Genomic DNA, 27,362 nt, shown 5'->3' on the forward strand with positions numbered 1-27,362 from the left:
TAGTGAAGAGCTTACTACTTAAGGAAAAACGTTGTGTAATAAATCTTTCGATGGTGAATGTTAAAGAATTTTCAAAATCGGCGCAGTAGTTAAACTCAAATATGTACTTACAACTTTTATCTAATATTAAAAATTCTCGTGTCACAATGTTCGTTCCCAAACTCCTCCGAAACGGTTCAACCAATTCTTATGAATTTTTTTATGCATATTCAGTATGTCTGAGAATCGGACAACATCTATTTTTCATTCCCCTAAATGTTAATAGTGGTCCCACCCCAAAATTTTTATTTTTTAGATAAAACTTTTTGTTTTTATTTTTTTATGATACATCATACAAAAATACACAACCAATAATTGTCACCCCTCTACGATCAACCCCTATCTTTTATTATAGTAGATAGTTATTCCCTAGATATAATATACATGGCAAAACAACGTTTGCCGGGTCGGCTAGTATCCATATAAAATAAGTTCAAAATTTAGAGACATGCGAACTTATTACTCTGAGAACTGTCCCACCAGTCAAACACTTTAACAACACAACTTTAATAACTAAATATTTTAGGGATAATTAATAACACATATAAATAAATAATATTTATTCTAAATCAGTCAATACAGAAGCAGGAATTAAGAAAAAGCTTCATGAATAAACGTGAGCTTTGTCTTCGTGTTCAAGGATGTGTTCTTACATTTATTTCTTAATAAGTTAACTAAATTCTTTGGTCCACAGCAGAATAGGTTGAGATGGTGTCTGGAAAATAATAATTAAAGTTAGACAAGCACAGTAAACCTTGTTTAAGATGGAAAGAAATATACACTAGTTCGTAGTAGAAAAATCGTGAGTATACCGGCATTCCTTATACCCAAAAAGTCGACCGCGTGTATCAGGCACAGAAGGCTGTACGCCAACTTGCCTATTAGAAAAAAACAAAAGATCACGATACAGAAATCTGAGGTAGACCTAATAGGTGTTCCTTCAAAAGCACCACTGGTATGTTTTTACTCATCAATATTGTAGCATTTTCATGGTGAAATAATGACTAAAATCGTTCCGGTTTAATGTCATTACAAAAACAAATCTCTGCTCTTTATTTAGTTTTAATAGATAGTGCAATTAGAAGTACTTAGTAGATTAGGCGATATGAAATGTGATTACACGTGAAAAATATAATAATATCAAGCATATGCATATTTTGTTGTTGACTTCAGAAACTGAGGGCAGATAAATTGTGCTACATATGCTGATAAAAGTTGTAATTTTATTTATTATTCAGTTTTATATGGATAATAATAATGGCAATACGCGTGAAGACTGAACTCTTTGATAATTTTCCGTATAAGATTAATAGAACAATGTTGACCTAGTTGTAAGCGATACCTCATTATCGTAGTTGTGCGTTCAAACTCCTAGCTTGAATCTGTTTTCCTATTGGCACGATTGATACTTTTCTAGAGATGGTAAACATCGTGAGGCACGTTTTCCCGTATTAAAAAAAATATCATGAAAACAGATACAGATATCCGGGGCCCAGAACTATTATTTTTTTAAGTGCAGCATGTACTGTACGCTTTTTTTATAAAAGATTTGGCAAATGGGCGGAAGGCTCAACTAATCTAAAGTGATACCGCCGCCCATGAACACTCACTCAGAAGGCTCGCAAGTGCGTTGCCGGCCTCTTAAGAATTGGTACGCTCTTTTTTTTTTCACTTACCCTGGATACAAATGTACCCAATATCCAAAAACTCGATCCCAATACGGCCTCCCCCGTCTAATCCTACAGGCAACGAGTGGATAATCCTTAATCAAGTCACGCTTTCCGTCAATTTTGATATTTATTTCTCCATTACTCATTTTAATATCAATTTTATTCCTTTTAACTTTCGTCAAAAGAGCATCTTCGTCATTTTGAGGTTGCTTAACAAAATCCTTATGAACTTTCACATCTATAAGCGTGTGTCTTTTATATTTTGGAGTGAGAAGAGATTTCTCTTCTTCACTCAACTTATCTCTTTTCGAAATGTGGGTCAAGTCTCCTTTTTTGTTTATTTGAATTGTGTGTGTTGTAATTGGTTTAGAATGTGTAACGTATAATTCTAAGTGGAGTCTATCTGGACGATTTGCGTTTCGCAACTCGCTGATGCATTGATTTGCAAGTTCTACGAGTTTAGAGATTTCTTGTTCAGTTCGGACTATCCATATTAAATGAATTCTTCCTGGATTACGGCTTCGTGGATTTCTGGAAAAAATATTTCGTTGACATATATAGGAGTTCACGAATCACGGAATTAATGGAATTTTCTTTCTATGATTTTTATTAATATAACAGGGGGCAAATGGGCAGTAGGCTCACCTGATGTTAAGTGATACCGCCGCCCATGGACACTCTCAATGCCAGAAGGCTCGCGAGTGCGTTGCCTCCCTTTTAAGAATTGGTACGCTCTTTTCTTGAACTTAGGGTGGTAGGGCCACTGGATTATTATTATTATTACTATTATATCTATTTTTATGTAATAGGGGCAAACGGGCCGGAGGCTCTTCTGATACCGCCGTCCATATACACTAACATTGTTAGAAGGTTCGCAAATGCGTTGCCGGACTTTAAAACCATCTATCAATCTATAATATTTCTATCTATACAAGTTAAAACACAATTATTATTACATAATATTAAATACCTGCACAAATTATCCAACATAGCAACAAATGGGGTAATGCCAACACCAGCCGCGACACATATAGCTATCTCGCTCTTACACACTCCTTCCATGGGACTTGAAAAGGGTCCGTCTATAAGCACACTGGAAAAGGAGATTTAAAGTTAATCTTGTTACATATAAAATCCAGAATCGATAGGATTAAATTTCCACATGAACTGTGAAGCATGTATTTGATTAATATAAGTCTAAAACCACTTGACTTTTTCTCTTACTCTACTTCAAAATAGCCTAAATAAGCTTAAAACAGAACAATATACCAATATTTTGTCCATAATTTATTTCCCCGTCTATATTGTGTAATACCGGGATAAAATAACTGTATTTATGACTGTTACTGACCGCGATAGTCAATGCGTCTAAACTGCCAAAAATTGGATGTTTTAAATTAAAAATACAGAAGGAATTTTTTTTTATATTTTGTGCGAAGAAAATCTACACATTATTAAGAAATAATTTATTCGTTTTAACTAAATAATTAATCTATCTCTAAAATAATAGTTAATTTTAATCCACGCTAATGTTACGAAAGTTTTAATGCCGTAATGTCAAATCTAATCCGACTTATAGCTATAAAATAAATCAGTCTACGTATTAAGTATCTCTATCTCTTATTATTACAGCGTGAACACAATTTGAAGAAAAGAGACAAAATTGTGAACAGAGTACAAAATAAATATGTTTTACCTAATTTTGTCGTGTTCTTGCTCCAACAGCACCTTTTCTAAGGCTTCCGTCCAATCCCCCTTCACCTTGATCCATAGCTCAAACACTTTTTCAGTTCCGGGAATCTAAAATGCTAATGTTATTTTAGGACATAATTTTGTATAAGACTTTTTTATTAAATACTTTTTCGTGCGTTCAAACCATAGAGCTACTGTTATTTTCATAAATTTTAGTATAGTGCAAGTAAGTGAAATATGTGTAATTAACGAACGCTTTAATTTTTATATAAAAATAAAACTATTTTTGTAAAAATATAGCGGCCCGCGCAGGCTTCGTACGGGTATTAAATATATATTCCTATGTGACTCACTGAAAAAATGATTAAAATCGATCCAGTAGTTTTGATTTATTCATTACTGTCCGAGGCCCGCACTTGTTAAATTTGGAGTAAAACAATTCCGCTATCCCTATACCATGAAGATTTCCTGCTATCTTTAAATCATATGCTGTAAAGGGCCATATAGATCTATATTAAATCAACAATGTATTTAAGGTATTTAATTGGATAAGGATTAATGCTTTATTGGTTAAAATGGCTTCGAAAATTAGCCATTATTTGTCAAAAAAGTAAGTGATTTAAAACTACGCATCAAAATCCGTTGCGTAGTTTTAAAGATTTAAGCATACATAGGGATATAGGGACAGAAAAAGCGACTTTGTTTTATACTATGTAGTGATACATCTCTGTTATATATTTAATTTCTTATATATTTATAACTGTTTTCACCCCCAGTCTCTTTGTCTTTCTGCCGAAAAATATTTTAATCCAATAGAACGTTTATCATTATGGCGTTTGAAACTTTTCAATATCCAACATCTTGAAATGTAATCATTATTTCTAGATTTCGTTATCTTATTAATTTATTTCTCGTTTATTATAAAAGCCCTTAAGTGCTAAATCTGCCTTGTGATTCTGTAACTCACTTTTCGAACTCTCACAGCGGTTTTCGCAGCGGCGGTCGCGCTCAAATCAGTCGTAAAGCAGTCATTTTACGATTTGGCATTCTGATAATGAGGGATCTTGTAGTTTATTGTTTATCAGAAAAACTAGCTGCGAAAACCGCTGTGAGAGTTCGAAAAGTGAGTTACAGAATCGCAAGGCTGATCTCAATCATATCTCACCTTGACCACGGTGAATGGATGCCACTCAATCATAGAGACATCTGCGCATTGTACCAGAACGTATTGCCCGATACGACAGGAGAAGTTCTCGAAACATCGAAGCGATAAGCTTATGGTTCTGCCGGGCATGTGTCGTACCTGAAGTGCATTTACGAAATGTTAATAATCAGTGGCGCTACAACCTGTTTAGGTCTGGGCCTCAGATTTCTGTATCCGTTTCATGATCATTTGTTAATCTAATAGGCAAGTAGGTGATCAGACTCCTGTGCCATTTGACATTTTCCACCTTACCGGAGGTTGTGAGGAAATATTTTAGGAAGCGATCGGACTCTGACTTTATTTAGCAGTAGTAATATTTTTTTTAAATATAACACTAATATGTAGTTTATTTAATGTTTAATTTCATTTTTTTGTTTATTCCTGTACTAAATTGACTTATGTTTTCTGTTTCGTATATTTTGTTATATAAATAAATAAATAAAATATGTGGCTTAGCGCAAAATTCGAAGACGGGTGGACAAATCGAGTAATTATTTTAAATTTTATTTTAGGTTTTGTATGGGTATAAAAATTCTTGGTAAAACTTAAAAACCTTTTTTATTCCGTAAAAGCGGACAGTCTCTATGGGCATAGCACATATACAAGTATATAAATCCAATCATAGAGCTTTTAGTATTATATACTCTATATAATATATAACATTACGAATCAGAGACTAGTTAATGTTTATGTTACCCTAATTAGAGATTAGCCAATAATAGTTATTCAATTTACGATTGCGGCTTTTAAAAAGTATTTAATGAATGTGTTCCTAATAACATAATGTAATTAATGAGGTATGTGAATAATTAATCCCTTTGTATGTACATACGTCTTTGCTAGGCAAAAAGAGTGCGCAAATATGTTAAATAGAAATGTTATTTCGTATTGAAAATAATTATTTTATGACAACAAAAATTTAATCGCCTCTGAAAAATGTATGGAATTTTGTATGAAGCTATAATATATAAAAATCTTTCAAAATTTCGAAATGTAACTTCAAGACAGAAAGTTGAGAATTAAACATCTCACGCTTTTTAACGAAAATAGATAAAGAAAGCGTGAACGAGTACACTTTTTCGTAGCAGCCCTGCGATTCTGTAACTCACAAAAGTGAGTTCGAAAAGTGAGTTACAGAATCGCAGGGCTGATATAAAATTATACGCGCTAACGTTGCATCGTACGTGAGTGGGAACGTATACCTCAAAGCGTTATTAAAAACTTGGAAAACATCTTGAAACAAAAATCTTGTTATCATTGCCGACCACTTCTTTGTCTTTGGCCGTGTGTCTACAAACTCTATATGATGACGAACCGGAACTTACTGAAGCCAAGAGAGAGACAATTCCAAAATATTATATTTACTATAATATAATGTTATTGCATTCATAAGAGAATCTAGATTTTAAGTGTGTTCCCCCTATTTAATTTTGAATAGGTAGTCATTCGGGTGGGCAGTACCTAGTTATTCCTATAGTAGTTTTTATGCGTGCGTGGGTTGTTGAAACGTATGCAAAGTCGCGGACACTGCCTACTCTATTTCAATGCCGACGTACGCCCTTACAATGCTATGCTATAAGCGGATTATACACAATCGGTTAGTGGGCTAAATTGACACGAATACTTTGGCCTATATAAATCTAAGGCCCGCAAGCTTATTAAATAACAATTTCTTATTTTTATTGATTGGTTATTATTACCAAGAGAATTAAATGTATATATTAATATATTTTTTTTATATATGGCTGAGTTTAGGCTATCTTGTAAGTCATGAGTTATGGATTTTACTTCGGAAATTTCTGATCATATCGCTGCAAATGATTCGTCCATTTGACACCTTGATTATCCAAATCGGTCGGATGAAGACGGCGTTTCTGAACATACACAACAAAACTTCACGTTGAATTAATAACTCCCCCTTCTATTTCAAGTCGGTTAACATAACACAACAAAACAGTTCCTGGTCTCAGTTGCCAAAATCGTCCGCACGAGTGTACATGACACTATAAGGTTGAATAAAATATCTTACCTTTAAAAGAAAAATGTTGGTAAAGTATAAGAATAATTACAAATTCGGTACATACTTTGACTATATCCACTTTTGACAAATTTCTTGTGAAAATCCTCCAAAATAAGTCCAAAAAAAAACAAGTTAATGGCAAAGCCATCCACAGCCAAGTCTGTAAAGGAAATTATAATATTATTCAGTACTCTCCAGGCTGATAGCTATTGAGACTTTGATTGACGCAGAAGATATCATAGGTCAGAAGTGCATTTTAAATAACCCTTTCATTCCGATGGGACGTATTTCCGCAAGGATCAGACACAGGATCGCACCATAGACTATAAACGTTTATTGCAGATCAAAAATCAATAACGTTACATAATTATAAAGTAAATTGTAGATAAATATTATTTAAAACACAATTTAAGAAGTGACCTTTACTGTCGTTGGTTACGTAGTTTAGTTTTTAAACATGTGTTTTTAAGTTTATTATAATTAATAATAATAATCTGTTAAAATCTTTAACATAATGATAACAAATATACATTTTTCTATTTAATTTTATATTTTGAATCCAAATTGTGTTTGCTGACTTTTAAGACAATCTATGGTTATTCGTAAAGTCCTTTAACATTTTTCTATGTATTTGTTCTGTTTCTTCATTATAATAGTATATTCTATAATATTATGTATGTTGTACTGATTTAAAAAAAAAAAAAATATTTACAGGAGGCAGACGGGCAGAAGGCTCACCTGATGTTAAGTGATACCGCCTCTTATGGACACTCGTACTGCCAGAAGGCTCGCAAGCACGCGCCGGCCTTTTAAGAAATGGTACGCTCTTTTCTTGAAGGACCCTAAGTCGAATTGGTTCGGAAATACTTCAGTGGTCAGCTGGTTCCACATAGTGGTGGTGCGCGGCAGAAGTTTCCTTAAAAACAGCCAGAATTGTGGAACGACGGACTTCAAGGTGATACGGATGGTTTTTTTGTATTCTGCATTGTCGTCCGATGATGAAACTCAGCTGCAGGTATTAATCCGAACAACTCCTGTGAACACTCTCCATGGTAAATGCGGTAGATGATGCAGAGAGATTCCACATCTCTACGGAACGCCAAGGGATCAAGCCACTCGGAAAGTGACTGAAAAACCTTATTATATTCTATTGCATCTTTAGCTTAACAATATCGTAAACCATTATTTTACCCAAAGTATACAAGCTCTAATGAAAATCTACTAACAACATACAACTAAAAATACATTAAAGCCAATGTCATGGCAAAAGGTCGTTCCCGATCATAAATTCCATTGAACGAAACATTTCATGATGAACACAATTAGAATTTACATACCAATCGGTCTCTTCCTTTATATGATTGATTAAGTTGATTGAATCAATCAATACAATATATGTTTAAACGTTTTAAGGGCGTATGATCACGGTTAATATTCATATTTAACGACCATATGTTACAACTCCAGTATATAGAGGACTAGTAGTCTCGGCCAAGCGTTGCTGTGGCTAAGATTTTTGTTATATTACATAATAGTAAACTATTCAAGAGAAACGGCAGGAGAACACCAATCCACCATGCTTTTTTGGTGGTTATGCCATTATATTGTAGCTTGTGTGAAACGTTGGTATTTATTTTGATAAGGATCAATACCTAGATACGAATAAAGAGCATTTTCTAGCGGTGGTATTTTAATAAAAAAAAATTAATAAAAGGACGCTTATTGTGACGTAACTGTAAAAGATAGAGACATGCTGTCGCGAAATTTTTTATAGATAGTGATGTGTCCTGAAAAATTTTAATACATCATTTTGTTCTATCATTAATAGTTTTAGCAGCGCACGCGACTGAAGGAAGTTTTTTGTTTATTTTTTTTACACCTTGGGTTAGATTATTCAAGTTTTAGTAAGCATCCCAAATTTTTTTGAAAATGAAACATAGCCTACATGTGTCACTCGGGAATAGTGTAGCTTGCCAACGGTGAAAGAATTTTTGAAATCGGTCCAGTAGTTTCGGAGCCTATTCATTTCAAACAAACAATCAATCAAATCTTTCCTTTTTATAATATTAGTATAGATAAAGTTACTCAATTGATTATTGATTTGCTTTTAGGACAACCAAATAGACGCTGCATTTCAGACATATCGAATAAGCAATCCAAATACATACTTGCATATAAAAAAATTGCATAAAAATACATTTCAAATATTTGGAGTAGGTATCCCAAATGCTGCCAGCTTTTCCTTGTTGTATTACGATGGTATATTTTTATTAGTTACAAGTGAGTCATTAGAACAATATCGAAGATGAGAGACAAATGGCAAGATTTGAAGGAGGCCTTCACAGTGTGTTATAAAGCTCTAATTTGCACATCTGTTTTGTGTTAATATTTATAAGGTTTATTAGTAAATATAACAATCAAATAGTATTAACAATTTTCTTAATTACATATTTATAATAAAAAGTAAATTTAAATAAATTAAAGAAGTTTGGTCCCTGTGGCAGTGTCCTTTTAACGCTGGCAAGCCCCAGCTCTGGGGTTAGCGGTACTACTACTAGGCGCCAACTTAAATCTTTGTGCACTTGAACCCCACGGCTCAAGAGTCTCTACTCCAAAAGGAACAACATCGAACAAGTTGGAGGAAATATATTTGAGCTGTTTATTATTTTCCGCCTGCTCTGCGGCCGTGATGATTTTGTGAAAACATGATTTTTTTTCTAACACAAAGCGAGTTTTTGAGTCTTAGGCATTCTTCACGATGTGATCTTCACAGTACGAGCGACTGCTAAATGCGCACATAGAAAGAAAATTTCATTGATGTGACGTGATTCGAACGCACAACTTCAGGGTTGAGAGTCACATGCTGAAGTCAGGCCAGCACTTGTATATCCTACTAACCACTTCTAATTCATCCGTTCTACATGGCCAAACCACCTAAGCATTCCTTTTCGTATCCTTGTCATTACGCCCTCTTAACCCTCACTGCTCACGTATCTCACCCATTCTATCACACCATTTCAACGGCATTTATTCTTCTTTCATTCTTCCAAAATTCACACCCCTACGTACGGCGTTTTTTTTTTAATTGGGGTAATGCATTGCGCATACCCTACCGCGACGTGACTGCTTAGTGCGGGAGGATTATGTGGGACTTGCGATTGTGCATACCCACTAAAACCCCAAGGTGCAACCAACAATTGCCTTAGGCGGGTTGCGGTAGCAGCAGAGCCTCATCTGCTTCCCGACATTCGATGCGGCGGTTGCGTCCGCCTCTCCACGCCCTTTGTTGGTTTTTGAAGATACTTAACACAACAGTCAGCAAGTATCCTTCGCAGACCGGGCCATACACTTTTTACAAATAGCAAGGGGAGATCAGGACCAGTACTTGCAGGGATGGATCACCATCTCTTCCTTATGTACGACTGTCCTCATTTAAGAATTCTAAACTACATCATCTACTACTTGTATAAAGGAATGAAACGCTCTATCTCTATTCCCAGCAAAGTAAAATTGTAAAGTTTAGGTACTCAAACAAAAGCTGCTTTTATTTGTGGCTCTTATATATTAACGACAAAATTTAATAAATTGCGGTTAAGTGAAACACTTAACGCCAGGACAACTAATTAATTAATGTTATGCACACAGCATGTGCAATTGAATCATTTAATGGCTTGACGAATTATTGATTTTACTCAAACGGAAAATGGATTACCAATTAACATTCATGCAGATTTATGTATGTAATTAATTCTCCTATACTGAAGGAAACTATGATACATAGTTAGTTTGTATGGTTGACACAAAGTTACATATAAAGGGTGTATCTTGTATATTAAAATTAAAAAAATTGGCTACAAAAGCATATAGAATATTTAAGAGTTGTTTTGTTACAGTATGTTGAAATCGAGAGCTTCAGCGTGTGACTCTCAACCTTGAGGTGGTAGGTTCGATTCCTGGCTGTACACCAATGGTGCGCATTTAACATTCGCTCTAACGGTGAAGGAAAACATCGTGAGAAAACCGGCTTGCCTTACTCAAAAAGTCGACGGTGTGTGTCAGGCACAGGAGGCTGATACTTGCCTATTAGATTGACAAATGATCATAAAATAGATACAGAAATCCGAGGCCCAGACCTTAAAAGGTTGTAGCGCACTGATTTATATTTGTATCATATGAAGAGAGAATCAGGTTAGGCGTTATAACATCAGAATTATAGTCCAATAGAGATGTAATTCCATATTAATGCGTTAGTTTTGGTGTAGATTGAAAATATTTGGTGCTACGGATAACCTTCAAAACCAGACACCATTTGACCCCTTCTTGAAATTTCATTAGAATATTTGAGCTAATTTAAACTTCAACTTTACCTAGGATACATTAGGTCTAACATAACGAGACAAATTGGTACATTAAGAGCATTCCCCCATCAAGTTCGCCTAATGACGCTCCCCTTTGCTAAAAGCAAAACCATTTTACTGAGACGCGACGGGCCTAAGTATCATTTAACTAATTGATATAAATGGCGACAATATTTCATTAAAACAATATGAGCGGTATTAATATGATTTAAGAGGTAATTTGAATTTCATTTATGCATAATATAGGGTTTTAAAATAGAAGTGTTTTGTTCTAAGCTCAAGAGAAAGTCGATATCTTCATGCAAGTCAAAAAAACTTTTAATACTGTGTGACTCTAGTCTTGTCTAGTATTTCACACACTAAATGTTGCTCATATTTTGTTGTCACTTGCTCGATATTTCTTTTTTTTTTACACTTCGTTGCAATATAAATATGTACAGCCCTGCGATTCTGTAACTCACTTCACGAACTCACACAGCGGTTTTCGCATCGGCGGTCGCTCTCAAATCAGTCGTGAAGCAGTCATTTTATGATTTGGCATTCTGAAAAGGTGGGAGCTTGTAGTTTATTGTTTATCAGAATGCCAAATCATAAAATGACTGCTTCACGACTGATTTGAGAGCGACCGCCGATGCGAAAACCGCTGTGTGAGTTCGAAAAGTGAGTTTCAGAATCGCAGGGCAGTACAACGAAAATCATTATATAAAAAGGAGGGGCAGATAACTGGCTGATATTTAGACGAGAAAAAAAGACAAAAAATGATGACAGAATCTGATTGAACGATATTTTTCAATATTTTTAATTGAAACCCTTCAAATTAATGCGTTTATTGATTTTATTAAGTTTAACTGTCACTTTTCTTTTAGTTTTCTAAGTATTTTCTCTCAATAAACCACAAATATAGGCAAAAATTTGTATTATTACTATATGAATATCCCAAAACCTATCACCAATATCCCAAACTTTAATGTAGACTGTTCAGAGAAGTTATTCGCATTAGCTTTCAGCTGAGTTTCATCAACGGACGTTGAGGCCGAATATGAATTTCCACTCATAACACCTCGACGTCCGTCGTTCCACAATTGTGCGTAACAACAGGGTATCTCCGAACCAATACAACTAGGGTCCTTCAATAAAAGGGCGTACCAATCCTCTGGCGTTAAGAGTGTTCATGGGCGGTGGTATCACTTAACATCAGGTGAGCCTTCTGCCCATTTGCCCACTGTTCTATAGAAAAAATATCTAAATTTTTTGTCATTTGCATATTTCTTGCTTAACCTTAAACTCACCTTTGGTTTGATAGCACGAAACTGAGGGACATGATATACTGTTTCATTATTCTCATACATTTGACTAGTACCAATACTAGAGTCTAGAATTTCTTCTTTCAGTACTCCACTGGAAAGAACATTAAATTAATAAACTTAATTAACCTACTTTGAAACTCTATGTATCTTCAAAATAATATTTATAATCAAAATTAATTAAGAGAAATAAAACGACCCGTTGGACATTTTCAGCAACGCCATGGAGACATTCCGCCGAAACCTTGCTGTGTTAATTGTTTGCTATTATTATTATTTTCTTTATTCCTACATAATTATGTATTTACAGTGTATATACACGGATGATTGGCCGATCCATGCTACTTCTCTAATAGAGTCCCTTAATAGAGTCCCCTTGTGAGTTGTGCGCTGCGATATTGCGGGCTACTCGATCGTGTGGAATTTGCATCGATGTGCCATTAAGTTCTCATTTTATTTTTACACATAAATATGTATGATTTTTGAGAGCAAAAAAAAAATCAACTTCAATTATTTGTCAACCTAGGTACATTACATATGTCCCATATCTCGAAAACGACAGGATATCTTTCGGAATTGAAAATTAATAATGTTCTGGATATGAGTCATGGTTTCTGAGACTGCGAACAATGCGCTTAAGGTGGCGACTGACATTGAATTTTCGTTCAATGTGACCACGTTACAAATCGAATATTCGGCATACAGCGAGCCGAGCAGCTCAAAATAAAATAAAAATATTAATATTACAGAAGAACTATAGTTACTGGAAACTATACAAAGTATTAGTTCGTAGAATTCTACGTTCAAAAGACATGTATAGTTTGCGTTTGTATTTTGAGTAAAGGAACTTTTGTTTGTTTAAAATATATCCTTTCTATCCATCTATTTCGTATTAGATAAGCCTAAGTCAAAAAATCCATACCTTATCGGATGTATCATTAGTAGTGCCATAAATGGTAGATATAGATGGTGCGTGTACCAGAACGCGTTGTACAGTCTCCTGCGCACCACTCGTGTTGACGTCACTCCCATACTTATGATTATAAGTAACATCGACAACCCAGTCACGCCTGCTAGACTCATCAAGAGATTTAAGGGATTCTGAAAGAAATATTACGATTTTGTTTGACGATAATTGTTTATAGAACAGGGCAAACGGGCAGGAGGCTCATCTGTTAAGTGATACCATGGACACTCTCAGTGCCTAAGGCCTCGCAAGTGCGTTGCCGGCCTCGCAAGTGCGTTGCCGGCCTTTCAAAATTTGGTAATATAGATTTTAAACAAAGGTTGTTGTTATTGTTGAATTATAAAAATTAACTTTGTAAAAGGGCGGACTTACTGCTAAAAGCAGAAATGCATAAAATATGTATAAGAATTTTAAAAAATATTTGGGCTCTCAATGGCTATTCTATATATTTGGGAATGTGACCCTTGGTCAAGTGACTCATTTTCATATAAATTCGAACTATGTTAGTGTATCACGCTTACCGCAAAGTATGTTTGTCTAGAAATGATTCGTTACTGAAGCGTCCAGGAAATAACTAAATTCTGTTCACGTACACAGGAGATCTTATGCCCTTGTTCATAAAAGTCTTAACTTATCTATTTTAACTAAAACAAGTCTCCAGTCTCAGCGAAATTGTGACTTAAAAACTTACTACAAAATTAAAATATAGAGCACGCCATAAACGAGAGTAAACTACGTAAAGTCCAAGTATAAATCCTCATTAAAAAAGCAATTACGTATGCTTTCAAACGCACCCAAAGATTCGCATTTAATCACCTACGAGCCTCAAGCAAGTTGTTCATATGCTCAGGTGAAACAATAATACCCTGTCTGTACAAACGACAATACCCATCTTGACTCTACAAATGTGCTTCAATTTTCCAGTCAGTTTTTCACTGGCACTTCGCTTTTAATCTCCTGCATATATTCACTCAGAGTTAAATTAAAAACAGCGCTAACGTTGCGTTTATCTATTGTATTCGAAAAGAAATTTACCATGTATTGTTGCGGGATTACAAAGTAAAGTAATCATTGCTTCTATTTACACGTGGAACATTTTTATAATAAGTAATAATTTTATTCATGTCAGAGATATGGACGTGACTGAATTCATCTATCGCTAGTCCCTTATGGAGCCCCTGGGTGGGTAACTAGATAACAACTATTAGTATTACGTAACGAATTTTGGGGGGGGTCCTTTTATAAAATGTTACGATGCGGGCGGGGATTGAATTACGCGTATGTTAATATTATTTTTGACTTTCCAGTAATTTACTCCACATAATGGTAACTTTTAACTATAAAGAGTCACTAGGTGGACAAAAAACGTTTAACTATACTTGGGTACAGAAAAACGTTACGGCGCGTTACATGGGGGGGGGGGGTCAATAATCTCCAAAAATTGCGTGACGTAATACTTGAACTCTTCCTTAGTAAAAGTAGTCTAAGTGTTACAACTTATCAAACATAAGTCGTATAAAACAGTATGCGTTAATGCAATGATTATGTCAATGGATGTGTGAGCGTATGTATTTGAGAGTTGTAACATGTATGCGCTGTGTCTGTGTTAAGTTTTGGATGTCATACTAAAATACGTAGTAAGGTATCTGTAGACTCGAAACAAATTTTTACCAAGCATAAATTAAATGTGTTTTGTATTTGGATAGTTTGACTATCTCAGAAGCCAAAGAGTAGTTACCACAATAAGAAAAACAAACTAACTCCCAAAAGGCACTAAACATTGAAGTATCTAAAGACAAAGCAATCGTGCGTTTTGTATAGCATCTACAGTACTCTTCGCGCTTTAAATTTCACCAATCACAAACAAACGAAAACTTTTTACATTCTCACTCTCCGGGACAAATTACCCGGTACTCTTTCGTATTTTTCTGCCAAATTGAGTTCACGATGTGATGAAAAGAGACGGATTTGTACTATTTTAAAACGATGCCATTAGGCTAATAATGGATGCATTAAGGGGGTAAATCTTAACTAATTACTAATATGAAATGTTTAAGATGTTGTAGGGGTTAATCTCGGAATCTATAGAACTGATTTTGAATATTTTTTTTACGTGAGAACGTCTCATTAATCGATGAACGCCGGTTGCACGCAAGGAAATGCATGACCCACTGTCCCGTTACGCTCGTTGTCCCAATGCGCTCTTTGTTCCGATACGCTCATTGTACGCTTGTGCCGCATCTATACCTCTTACACTTGATTGGCCTATGAGTCCAAGGATTCACTCCTTTGTATTCATACAAAACATAATTTAATTTTATTAATTTATTAATTATTATTATCATCCGTTAACCGATTTTACAGGCAACCATTTTTTTACCAATAGAAAGCCACGATATTTGTGTCATAGGCTATTTATTAACCAAAAAAATTTAAGTTAAAGATGCATAACTGGGGCGGTAGATACTTAATAAAACTAAATAAGTATTGGTCGTGGTCTCTTCTGCGTTTGGAAAACATATTTTCATTATACTCCATTAAATAATAACAAACACATAAAGTATTTATGGAAGTATTTACCATTTCACTTTAAAATTATTCCATTCTAAAATTTGATGTAATCTAAATCTTAAGATTAAATACTTACCTCATTCTTGTATCTAGCCAAATTAATTTCAATCCGCTCCTCATCGAAGTTGCGCGAAAAATTCCACAGATTAACAAAATGTGATACGGAGTGTGTCACTGAAACAATTGGGCACTTGAGTATGCTTAGACAGTGCTTAGACAGACTCTTCCTTACATCCTGACTATGTCAAGTTTTGAACAGTTAAGCAGTTCTTACATTGTAAGCGCTATTGCATATAAAAATCTAGACAGAATAAACACTACTTATCCAAAGCTTGGCATACTTGATAGAGAGCTGAATAATTAAAAAAAATTCTAGAGTTTACTAGTATTTTTTTTTGTTAAGTGCCTATATCCGCTGTTTTATTTTTGCATTTTCCTTTGAAAAATTGTGATATAGAGGGAGGGTAAAACTTGCTGAGTTTCTTGCCCGTTCTTCTCAAAACAAGGCCTCCTGGTAGTTTTGCGAACGGATTGCGTCTTGCTCTTTCGCGAATTTTGTAAAAGTTTTTGAGATTCATAAGTATGCCCTAAGACGCATCTAAACGTATTTTGATTTGATTTGGTTTGATTTACTTAACAATAAAAAAATACTAGTAAGAATCTAAAATGTTTTATTTTTAGTAACATTTATTTTTAGCATAATAGTCACGTTTTTTAGAATAGCTTGTAACATACACTGTAGATATAGTATTATATATGATGTAGTTAATAAATAAATAAACTTTTTATTCTAGCGCATAAAGAATAACGTGGTCTGAATGAATTTTAACGTGAATCGAACTTGCGAATGCATTTAAGCAGTTAAATCAAAAGTCAAAATCATTTATTCATATAGGTAACACAATGTACACTTATGAACGTCAAAAAAATTTAGCAACCATTACACCATGTTCCACATGACATCTTAAAACTCTTCGTAATAAATAATAATATTAGCCTTAAGTCATAAATATTTGCTATGTATTGTCAGTAACATAGGTGTATGTAGTAGTAGATATTAACACACGATATAAATTGTCGATATAAAAATCAAACGTTCTATTTGCTAGTTTAAGATTCTTATATTTTCCCTTGTTTCCGCACAGGACACTACACTGTAGTGTGTAGGATATACCCTAATGCAACTTCCTCGTTTAAAATTGAGTCCTTTGTTAAGAAGGGGCCCTAATAAACGTCTAGGTACTTTTAGCCCTTACGGGTTTCGTATTAACTTTCTCCGCTCAGAGCAATTCCCAAACGATGCCGTCATTAGCCTACGTCTGGAGGACTTAATGGTGTTCCTAGAGTGGTTTTGCTTTTTAGGACTAAAAAAGATTCTGAGACCTTTGTCAGCAATGCTACTTACTTTTTTCGGAATTAAGCGGACGTCTAGACTCTGTGACCAAAAAGTGAAAGACCTTTTGCGTGTTTATATTGGCTCAAATAATCAGACGTCATAATAAACAAGAAATTTTGCCCGTATAGTATTAATAAGCTCTAGTCCCAATCAATATATCTACTATATAAAAATAAGTCGGGTTTTCCTGCCTGACGCTATAACTCCAGAACGCACGAACCGATTTCCACGGTTTTGCATTCGTTGGAAAGGTCTCCGGCTCCGTGAGGTTTATAGCAAAGAAAATTCAGGAAAAATTTCAACAGTAAAGCGGGATCATCAAACGAAATGTTACATAAAATGAAGGTGGCGAAACGGAGTTCGCCGAGTTTGCTAGTAATTCATATAAATCTACTATATAAAAATAAGTCGGGTTTTCCTTCCTGACGCTATAACTGCAGAACGCACGAACCGATTTCCACGGTTTTGCATTCGTTGGAAAGGTCTCGGGCTCCGTGAGGTTTACAGCAAAGAAAATTCAGGAAAAATTTCAACAGAAAAGCGGGATCATCAAACGAAATGTTACATAAAACGAAGCCATCTGTTGGCGAAACGGAGTTCGCCGAGTTAGCTAGTTACATTTATATTTATTTTTTCAGTACTATTGACCGAGAAGGGGTCTCAGATAAAGGTCTTTAGCTTTTTCTAAACCTCTCTATCTATGGCTTTCTCTCTCTATTCACTTGCTGCTATCGCTTATATATATCTTAATAAATATACAGATTTTCCAAGGTGCCCTCTTAGTACCGATAGGTAGATGGATAAGTTGAGATTTAGAATATCAAACACAAGCGTGAACGATAAAAAACGAATCATAATTTTCTCAAACTTTTCCTGAAATCTCTGCTGTTAGATCATTTGTTATAGTCGTGGGGTCAAACTGGCACGAGGCTCACCTAATGATGAGCTCATGAATACATTGCTGATAGAATCGCGAGACGTCTTTTAAAAAAAATATATTTTAAATAATTCCAACTTTAAACTTCCAAATTTGACAACCCAAAAGTCTTTTGGGCCGTGGAGTTCAAACACAGGCGCTAATTAAAGATTAAACTTGGCGATACTGAACTGGTATATAGTACCGGTACCAATAGCTGGAGCTTACCTCACTCAGCATTAAACAGCATTAAAAGCTACAGATCACACTTTTTAAAATTTGTTTTATTTTTCTATTTATCTATTTTAGAAATTATTTTATAACACTAATCATTATAGAACACTAAGACTGTTAATTTACCTTAGTTTAAGCTATTTATTAGTATTGTAGAAAATTAAGTCAACATAATATTACTTATTAGCGAAAATTATTGTATAGGCTAGATTGTAATTCATGTAAAGTCGCACTTTTTTGTGTACTTTACAAAAACAAAAAAAAATAGTTTAAGAATATTGTAAATACTGTATATTTGTGTGTTGGAAATAAAATTAATAATCATAAATGTATTTAAAATGTGTTAATATATAAATGTAATGTATATGTTAACGTAAAATTGTAAAAACCGTTAGATTGTAATCTATCGGTTATCGGTATTCGGTAGATTGTACTACACTAACTTAGTTATCATTCAAACTTCTTTGGTCAATTACAGATTAATTTTACTTCCCAACAATTTCATATATCTACCGAATAATAATACGTTAAATTGCAAGCAGTATGTTGAGTTGACAATCTTTCGACAGTTTACAATCTCGCGAGATAGATTACAATCTAACGGTTTTTACAATTTTACGGTGACATATATACCACGACGATGTTATGTGAACATCGTATGAAGTCTTTTTAAGCATTACGATTGCGATTCTGTAGATATAGATTCTCAGAATGTCATCAGAATGCCATTCTCAAATCAGAATGCCAAATCGTAAAATGACTGCTTTACGACTGGTTTGAGCGCGACCGCTGTGAAAACCGCTGTGAGAGTTCGAAAAGTGAGTTACAGAATCGCTAGGCTGTCTTACAAATGTTACTTAGTATCTTTTCTCTGGGTAAATTATAGAATTATAGCTCAGGAACGGTAAGTGCCAGTTATGAATGTAGAACAGGTTAATGTCATCTCGTAACTTGCGTACGGTTTTAAGTTTGTACTACCTAGCAAAACTACAGTTTACAAATGCTGAACCCGCAGGCACTTCTTGTTCACCAACAAAACGAAACAAAAGAATATTATGAATGACGAAATTGTGTCCGGCCCGTTCTTTCGTAGTTCTTAAAGGGAACTTGAGAGGTTTCTTTGTGTAGTTTCAAATTAGGCTTTTACGGAAATTGAGTGGCATTTAATTTATTTATTATTTTTAAATATTCTTTATAACGTAGTGTTACATATACTAATTACCAGATTGCCGACATTTAATGGAAAACTAAGAAAATCGCTTAATAAATCAAAAAAATTAATTTTTTGGTTTGAATTTGTAATCTTTGTTTTAAAAGTGTCTTTTCTTGTTTATACAAATCCGAAAAAACGCATTAATTTCGCGGGAAAGGTGATTGACATGCATTAGTCACAAAGTCTTTGTCAAAGAATATTTTTTTTTTATGGCTCTGGCACGATTTGTGCATTAGCCAGCGTCAAGTATAGGATTTTTTTATAATTCGTGCTTGGTCTTTAGAAATTCGACCATGTCCTCCATGTACGGTTTAGGCACTCGCCCGGTACCGCACAACCCTACCAAAGGCCGAGAACAAATTTAAATTAATTTAAAACTTGCTCTCGAACCGGGAATCGAACCCGGTACCCCTCACCTAGCTGCCACTTAATAAAACCGCTAGGCTATGAGGCCCCCCAATCAACAAATTAAAAAGAATTTAATGTGTTTGGTTCGAATCTGTAATCTTTGTTTTAAAAGTGTCTTTTCTTGTTTATAAAAATCCGAAAAATGCATTATTTTCGCGGGAAAGATAATTGACACAATCACAAAGTTTTTGTCAAAGACTTTGTCATTGTGTCAGATTAATTATCTGTTCTGTGCCTGACGTGGTCTAACACGAGTTTGCTTTCTCAGGATATTTTACTACAGCGTATAAGCACGCATAGAAAAACATAATCGGTATATAACCAAGGTCCTTGTTGAACCACCTGGGTAAAGGTTTTTTTTTAATGGCTCTGGCACGATTTGTGCATTAGCCAGCGTCAAGTATAGGATTTTTTTATAATTCGTGCTTGGTCTTTAGAAATTCGACCATGTCTTCCATGTACGGTTTAGGCACTCGCCCGGTACCGCACAACCCTACCAAAGGCCGAGAACAAATTTAAATTAATTTAAATCTTGCTCTCGAACCGGGAATCGAACCCGGTACCCCTCACCTAGCTGCCACTTAATAAGACCGCTAGGCTATGAGGCCCCTGGGTAAAGGTTATGACTGTAAGAACCAAGTATGTAATACAGATACAAAATTACTTACCGCCAAAGATGACCAACGTAATGCCAACTGTTATATGGAAACTCTTCGCCTTCTCCAACCAAAGGAAAAATAGTCCCGGGCATAGTTTAGAAAAGAGGCGATATAATTTCTGATTCAACTTTTTACATAGAGGCAACAAAATTATTGCGCAACAAACATTTAGAACAGTTGCCGTACCCCGAGACAAGCATAAGCCGACCTGAAATGCAAGCTTTAATATGAAACTAGCACTAAATAAATATAAATAAAAAAATCATTTAATCACATAGGTAACATAATGTACACTTATGACTTGTCAGTAAAGAAATACATATTAATGCTTCTAATTTTACATTTACTGCCAGTTCTCAAATCATGGGCGTAGAACGGAAGAGAAGAACTGGCAATAAACTCTCCGCCACTCTTTTTAATCGCCATTTTACTAAGCATTCCTAATATCTTTATTATTAGATAATATTGTATGGTTTAAATAAACTTTTTACGATTATAAACGCAAAACACAACTCGATGATATATTGATAATTTTGTTTAAGATAATAATATTATTAAAATATATTAATGTATTTTTAGAAAATCTTACCCCCAATATTTGTCTTAAGTAGTAAAATTGTCGACTGTTGTAATAATAAATAAAAGTGTTGTAAAACAGATAAATAACTAATGAGATCCATGATATCTGAAACAAAAGAAAATCTAATTATTATTGCACTGTATCTCATAATGAATTAATAATTATTTTTTAAGACACTTTCTAATCAAATTTTATTATGTAAAATTAATAGTTTATGACCTGTATGGGGCAGTTTTTTGAGGCTTTTACCTTGAAAGGTGACACAATACTAGTGAAGTAGAAAAAAAATACAAACACACTAATATCTACTCATGTTAAGAAATGTTAAGCAACCAATTTTGTATCGATTTCGAATAAAATTGTAATAATAATAATGGGGCAGTTTTAGAATGTTAAATTCCATCATGGTTCTTACGCAATTTGAATTTTTAAGCATACAAGTTATTATTTATTGAATAATTGATATGTCTGGCAGTGACAAGTCTAAATATGGATGATACCGTAGTCTCAACCAGGACAATAATTAGCAATATTATTTTTATGTATGTTAGTTATAATCAGAGCAGTGTTGGCCTAGTGCCTTCAGGTCCTGAGGTCGTAGGTTCGATCCCCGGATGTGCACCATTGGACTTTCTTTCTATGTGCGCATTTAACATTTGCTCGAACGGCGAAGGAAAAGATCGTATGGAAACCGACATGTCTAAAGGCCGATTTACATTATCTTAGTGTTTAGGAGAGTGCTTTAGGATAGTACTTTAGTTGAAACATGTAAACGCTACTTGCTTTAGTAAACGCTACGCTAAAGAACTTGCCTTTCAAGTTGTACTAAAGCACTCTCCTAAACACTAAGATAATGTAAATCGGCCTTTAGACCCAAAAAGTCGACGGCGTGACCTACTCGCCTATAAGATTAAAAATGATCATGAAATAGGTTCAGAATTCTGAGGATTTATTTACTATTTTATAGTTTTTTATATCCATATTTCAATCATAGACAAGTATTCGACACGTGGTGACATCGTTTATAGCTAACGAAACATTCTACGCTAGACGTTACTGCGTCGTAATAACTAGAATTATGATGTTAAACGAGAAAGCAACATGGATATCAAGATGTAGTGTCGGAAGCCTGGCTGAGGTGTACTAGCTTCCTATTCATGTGCGTAAAGTCTATTCAGCTGCTTTGACAGCGCACCTCCATTGAATAACTGAATGAGTCTATGGAAACGGGTCCGATGACAGCTCGTATAGGTGTGGACCCGCATTAATTATTGGATGTTGTGGAAATCTCATTTGCATGACAGCTTCCGTATAATCTATGGAGCAGGTATTAGTAGACTTTGCTTTACCACATCTTTGATTTTTTTAATTCAATAAGAATGTAATGTTGCTCGTGTTTCCGATTTTTTGCAGAATTACTCTTCACTGAGACATTATTGAACGTTACGATGTCGCCTAACTTAAGGCAAATAAGTAATAAGTAAGAGTAATTTCGAATAACACTTACAGTCTCTATTAAGGGTAAGACACTCTGTTCTTGTGTTCTATTCAATCACTTACCACTGTTAATCACTTATAACTAATGTGCACTAACACTAATTCAAATGGTTTTGTCTTTTTCAATCTTCACACTAGGCCCGTGGTGTCAAGTTGAATAGCCTCGACTTTCACGTGATGGTTCTCTTTGAGGAGGCAAACGGGCAGGAGGCCACCGGATGTTAAGTGATACCGCCGCCCATGGACACTCACATTGCCAGAAGGCTCGCAAGTGCGTTGGCGGCTTTTAAAAGTGGAGTCCGGTGGAGCCTTTTTGGATCCAGCAATATTTTTAAATATTCTGTAGACGTCCTCTACATTAAGGTCTCGATGAAGGTCTTCACTGTGAATGTACCAGGCATTGATTCCCCTGAGCACTTTGTTGTAGAACCGTTGGATTATTTGAATTAAATGTTGGAAAACGTGCAATCGAAGACCGTACAGCTGTCGCAGCGTACCCCAAAGTAAACCTTGGCCTCCGAAACTAGAGAACGATATAACTAGTGAGAATGAGCTAGAATAAACACATTATATTTAAACTTGTTAGTTCTGTTATAAATATTATTATTAAAAGAGAACATGATTATAAACAAAGCTGAAGAGCGCGGCCGATTCGATACTTCGCGAGTTGAATATTTATAAAAATAGTTTACGTGATAATTTTAAGATAACTGTATTCTTTTTAGCGCAAACTGTTTATTAATACGCAGACAGTGTTCCATATACCTACATATATATTAGGAGAACATTCTAGATACGTTCTATGATTCAGAATCCAAAATTTCGTTAGTTTCAAGAGTTTACTTTCTAACTGACGTAAGACTCTAATAAGTATTAATATTTTTGTTACTATTTAGCTCTCCTAGATATTTTTATCTATAGTTACATCATAAAGAGGGATAATTTTTTTGATTGCAACGAATAAACTCACAAACTACTGAGTAACATATATTTATGGCTCGCGAGTGCGTCGGCCTTTTGAGGAATTGACCCACACTTTTTTTAATGGACCCTAGGTCGAATTTGTTCAGGTATTCCAGTATTCTTCAGTGGGCAGCTGGTTCCACATAATGGTGGAGCGCAGCAAAAACTGCCATAAGAAACGCTCAGCTGTGGAACGACAGACGACGAAGTGATCTCCTGATGATGAAATTCAGCTGCAAGTATTAATCCGAACAACTCTTAACACTCTCCATGGTAAATGCGGTAGAAGATGCAGAGTTACCCCACATCTCTACGCTGCGCCAAGGGATCAAGCCGCTCGGAGAGGGATTGGTCGTCGACGGTTCAATACAGTCAAGTGGAAGGAGCTGGTGCTGGGGAGCTACCGCCCAATTCAACATTTGTTAAAAAAAAGGTCGAAGCAGGTACCTGGTCTAAGCCTGTACCTGTGTAGGTATATATTTTCCATTCATTCTTTTATGTCATCATTATGTATAAATCAATTATAATTAGACCCTTGCAAGGAAACAATTCAATTAGCACGTAATATCCCTAATCTTCAGATATGTAGGGCTCAGGTGAATGTCCTTCTATAGTTATTTGTATACATTATCAACGCGGCAGTGTTAATTAATTACATAGAATCACATTGGAGACACCTGCCTTCGTAAAAATGTAAACAAAGTCAATGTCTACTATGAAGTGATAAAAAAGTTGACGGGCGTACGATGGTAAAAAAATGTACGAAAATTTTCAATAATGTTTGTTAAAAACATTTGTCAAAGAGAGCTGAAAAATATAGTTTTATGAACATGCCTGGTGGTATTTCGAATAAGAACCTAATATCAACTGTGTAACTATATTTTGTGGATTTATGAATATATAATCATAATATATAGTGCACAGGCGCTAATTAAAGATCTAAGTTAGCGCCTGGTAGATACTACAGGTAACCCCAGAGCTGGTGCTTTCCTTGCTCAACGAATAAGTATCGCAATAAAGCGAGGAAATGCCAGCATTAAAGGTAGCGCTCAAGGACCACTTTTTAGATTTATATATTTTATTTATCCTTTTTTAATTATTATTATTAATAATAAAATATATCTGAGTGAAATAAACAAATTATATATCAAAGACAAGGCAAGCGTAGAGAAAAAGCTATATCTTCTGTAACTGTTTTGTGATTATTATTTTTTCTAATAGGTGAGCCTTCTGTGCCTGACACACGCTGTCGACTTTTTGGGTCTAAAGCCTTTTATTTCCGAACGATGTTTTTCTTGTATGGTACAAGCGAGTGCTAATTGCATACATGGAAAGAACCTACGACCTCAGAAATGAGAGTCGCACTGTATCCACTAGGCCACTGCTGTGTTAATATGCTAAGGCAAAAATAAAAACAGAAAGTAAAAAAAATATGTAGTAAGCATCAAAAGATGGCTTAAAGACGGTTTAAAGATGGCTTATATATATTTTAACAAAAAGAAATACCTGTACCAAATATCCCTAAAGTTGAGGTTAACTCAAAACTTTGCTATATAGGAATCCGACTACGTAACTGGAAGTATGTTGCGGGTTCATAGGTATTTGTGGCATTTCTGGCTAACCAACGCATGTAACAATTCGTTACTGTACTACAATAGTAATGTAATAATAGTACATAAATCAGTATAGAATACTGTTTATTAAGCCGTTTTTAATTAATTTTATAACCAACCCCAATGAAATTAATAAACGTACATTATTTAATTAACCACAATAATTTTATAACAAATTTAGCTGTGGGATTCAAACTATGTTTAGGCCTTTTGTTTCAGGTTTTTATATATATAACGAATATTTAAATCGTTCGTAATTCTGGTTACGTATCAGTACAAAAACCCTATTAGATAACAAATGAAAAAAAAATCCACGTTTCTATACTATATTATTTACCTAGAACAAAACTTTTTATTTATTGTATGACAATAAAAAACAATCGAAAATTCTCGATTTTTTTATTACAATAAAATTTAACCGATATATCAAATATTTTGTATTTTTAAAACAAAATATTTGATATATCTATTTAATCTCTGAAGCGACTGATTGTATTAATTTTAAATATGTTTTCGCAATTATTGGGAAGGAATTTAAGGCTATCGCGAAATCCTTCAAAATGCAACAAAACGAATATAAACTCGTCCATAACTCATTTAACTAAAACCATACGTTACATATTGCAAAAGCACGCTGTTCACTGCCTTGAAACAATGCATCATTTGCATGTCTTTATCACTTTAGCAGTAATGTATAAAAATAGTCCTTTGCTTGTCGTGAAACGTGTTGACATCATCTGGACTTCTTGGAAATCTCAGCGAACTTGAATTCATTTCTACAGTGATAACGTAACAGGAAAGAGGAGTTTAAGTCACGTAAAATAATCCTTTTTTAACATCTAATTACTGAAATATTATTACTTACCAAAAAGAACCGCTGTTTTAAATAAACACAACCGATAATGATAAAACGTGCCATTTCACATAAATTTAAAAGCACGATTTGAATGTTAATGTGTCATTTAATTTGATAAAATTCGCGCCTATTTTATATGTCGCACATGTTTTGGCGCGAACACAGTCGCGGTGTTGCTATGGAGGCCGGCGTGAGACTGCCACTACTAGAATTGCGAGTTCACGCTCGGAGATAGGTCATCGCAGCCTCCCTTTAGCCCAGCTGTTGTGTAAATTGCCTGAAGACTAAAGCGCATTAACGTTGAACAAGAAAGTTTTTATGAAAATTTGATTAATTTTAATTTTTTATGTCATGAATTACGTCATTAAAAATTTAAATAAAATATTGTATTCGTTCGTGTTCTTGTGAGGACATATTTCTGACTGATTAGTGATTACGTATTTCATATATAGGATCTGTAATTTAGAAGTAAATAATTTAGAACCTATAAGCTATTTTTATGATAAAGAATTCACCCAATAGACTTGTATTCAGGTTTTCTACATTTTTTATAAATATATTTTAAAAATAATTCAGGAAAATGTACAATTTATATTTTTATGGGCCAAACGTGTGAAATCGTGCTTTCGGCCGCCCAACGCTACGAGGCTTGCAAATGAGTTGCCGGCCTATACAACCAGTACGAAATCCGCCTAGTTCGGTCTTAGTCCCACGCTGACATGTTAAAGTACTTAATACACATATAATACACAATTACCAACGGTTTTACTATGTATCGATGGAACACAACAATCATACCAAAACTATTTAGAACAGATAATGAATCATGATCATTTATTGGACAAAACCGAAAATTGTGTGGGCGAGAACAGTAACTGAATATAAATAGCTCTGTGGCTAACGAATGACAAATTTTATATGAAAATCGCCTTACTATAATTAACCTACTTGAATCTTGAAAATACACATGCATTTTACGGTGAGTTTTCAACCGTGAGTTCAAACGATCCCGGTGAAATACTTCGTAATCATAAGTCGGTTAGAAATAGACACAGAAGAATGCCTGCGGACTATCTGAACGGCTACAGGATCACGAAAACATTTCATAATATATTATATTATTTTATGTATATTAAAAGTCTCTCGGTTTTTGTGATATCGAAATATCGAAAATTACACCATTTGCAGGAGGAATTTTTTGA

General features: G+C 34.6%; 1 protein-coding gene across 2 annotated transcripts; it reads right to left on the minus strand.

Annotated features, from left to right (window-relative positions):
- Positions 1 to 584: 584 nt before the first annotated feature.
- LOC125049828 (NADPH oxidase 4-like) lies at positions 585 to 26,374 on the minus strand. Of its 2 annotated transcripts, XM_047649293.1 has the most exons (12): positions 26,170 to 26,374; positions 21,241 to 21,336; positions 20,661 to 20,859; positions 15,902 to 15,999; positions 13,210 to 13,388; positions 12,273 to 12,381; positions 6,690 to 6,785; positions 4,567 to 4,704; positions 3,406 to 3,509; positions 2,680 to 2,802; positions 1,716 to 2,240; positions 585 to 754 (listed from the first exon to the last, which is right to left on the minus strand). In XM_047649293.1, the coding sequence occupies exons 1-12, from the start codon at positions 26,221 to 26,223 to the stop codon at positions 631 to 633; spliced, it is 1,845 nt and encodes a 614-aa protein (XP_047505249.1). In that variant the 5' UTR covers positions 26,224 to 26,374; the 3' UTR covers positions 585 to 630. The 2 variants fall into 2 exon arrangements, with proteins under 2 accessions (XP_047505249.1, XP_047505250.1); XM_047649294.1 differs by lacking the exon at positions 20,661 to 20,859.
- Positions 26,375 to 27,362: the final 988 nt, after the last annotated feature.

The sequence above is a fragment of the Pieris napi genome, chromosome 5 (genome assembly GCF_905475465.1).
Source record: "Pieris napi chromosome 5, ilPieNapi1.2, whole genome shotgun sequence".
Taxonomy (NCBI): Eukaryota; Metazoa; Arthropoda; class Insecta; order Lepidoptera; family Pieridae; genus Pieris; species Pieris napi.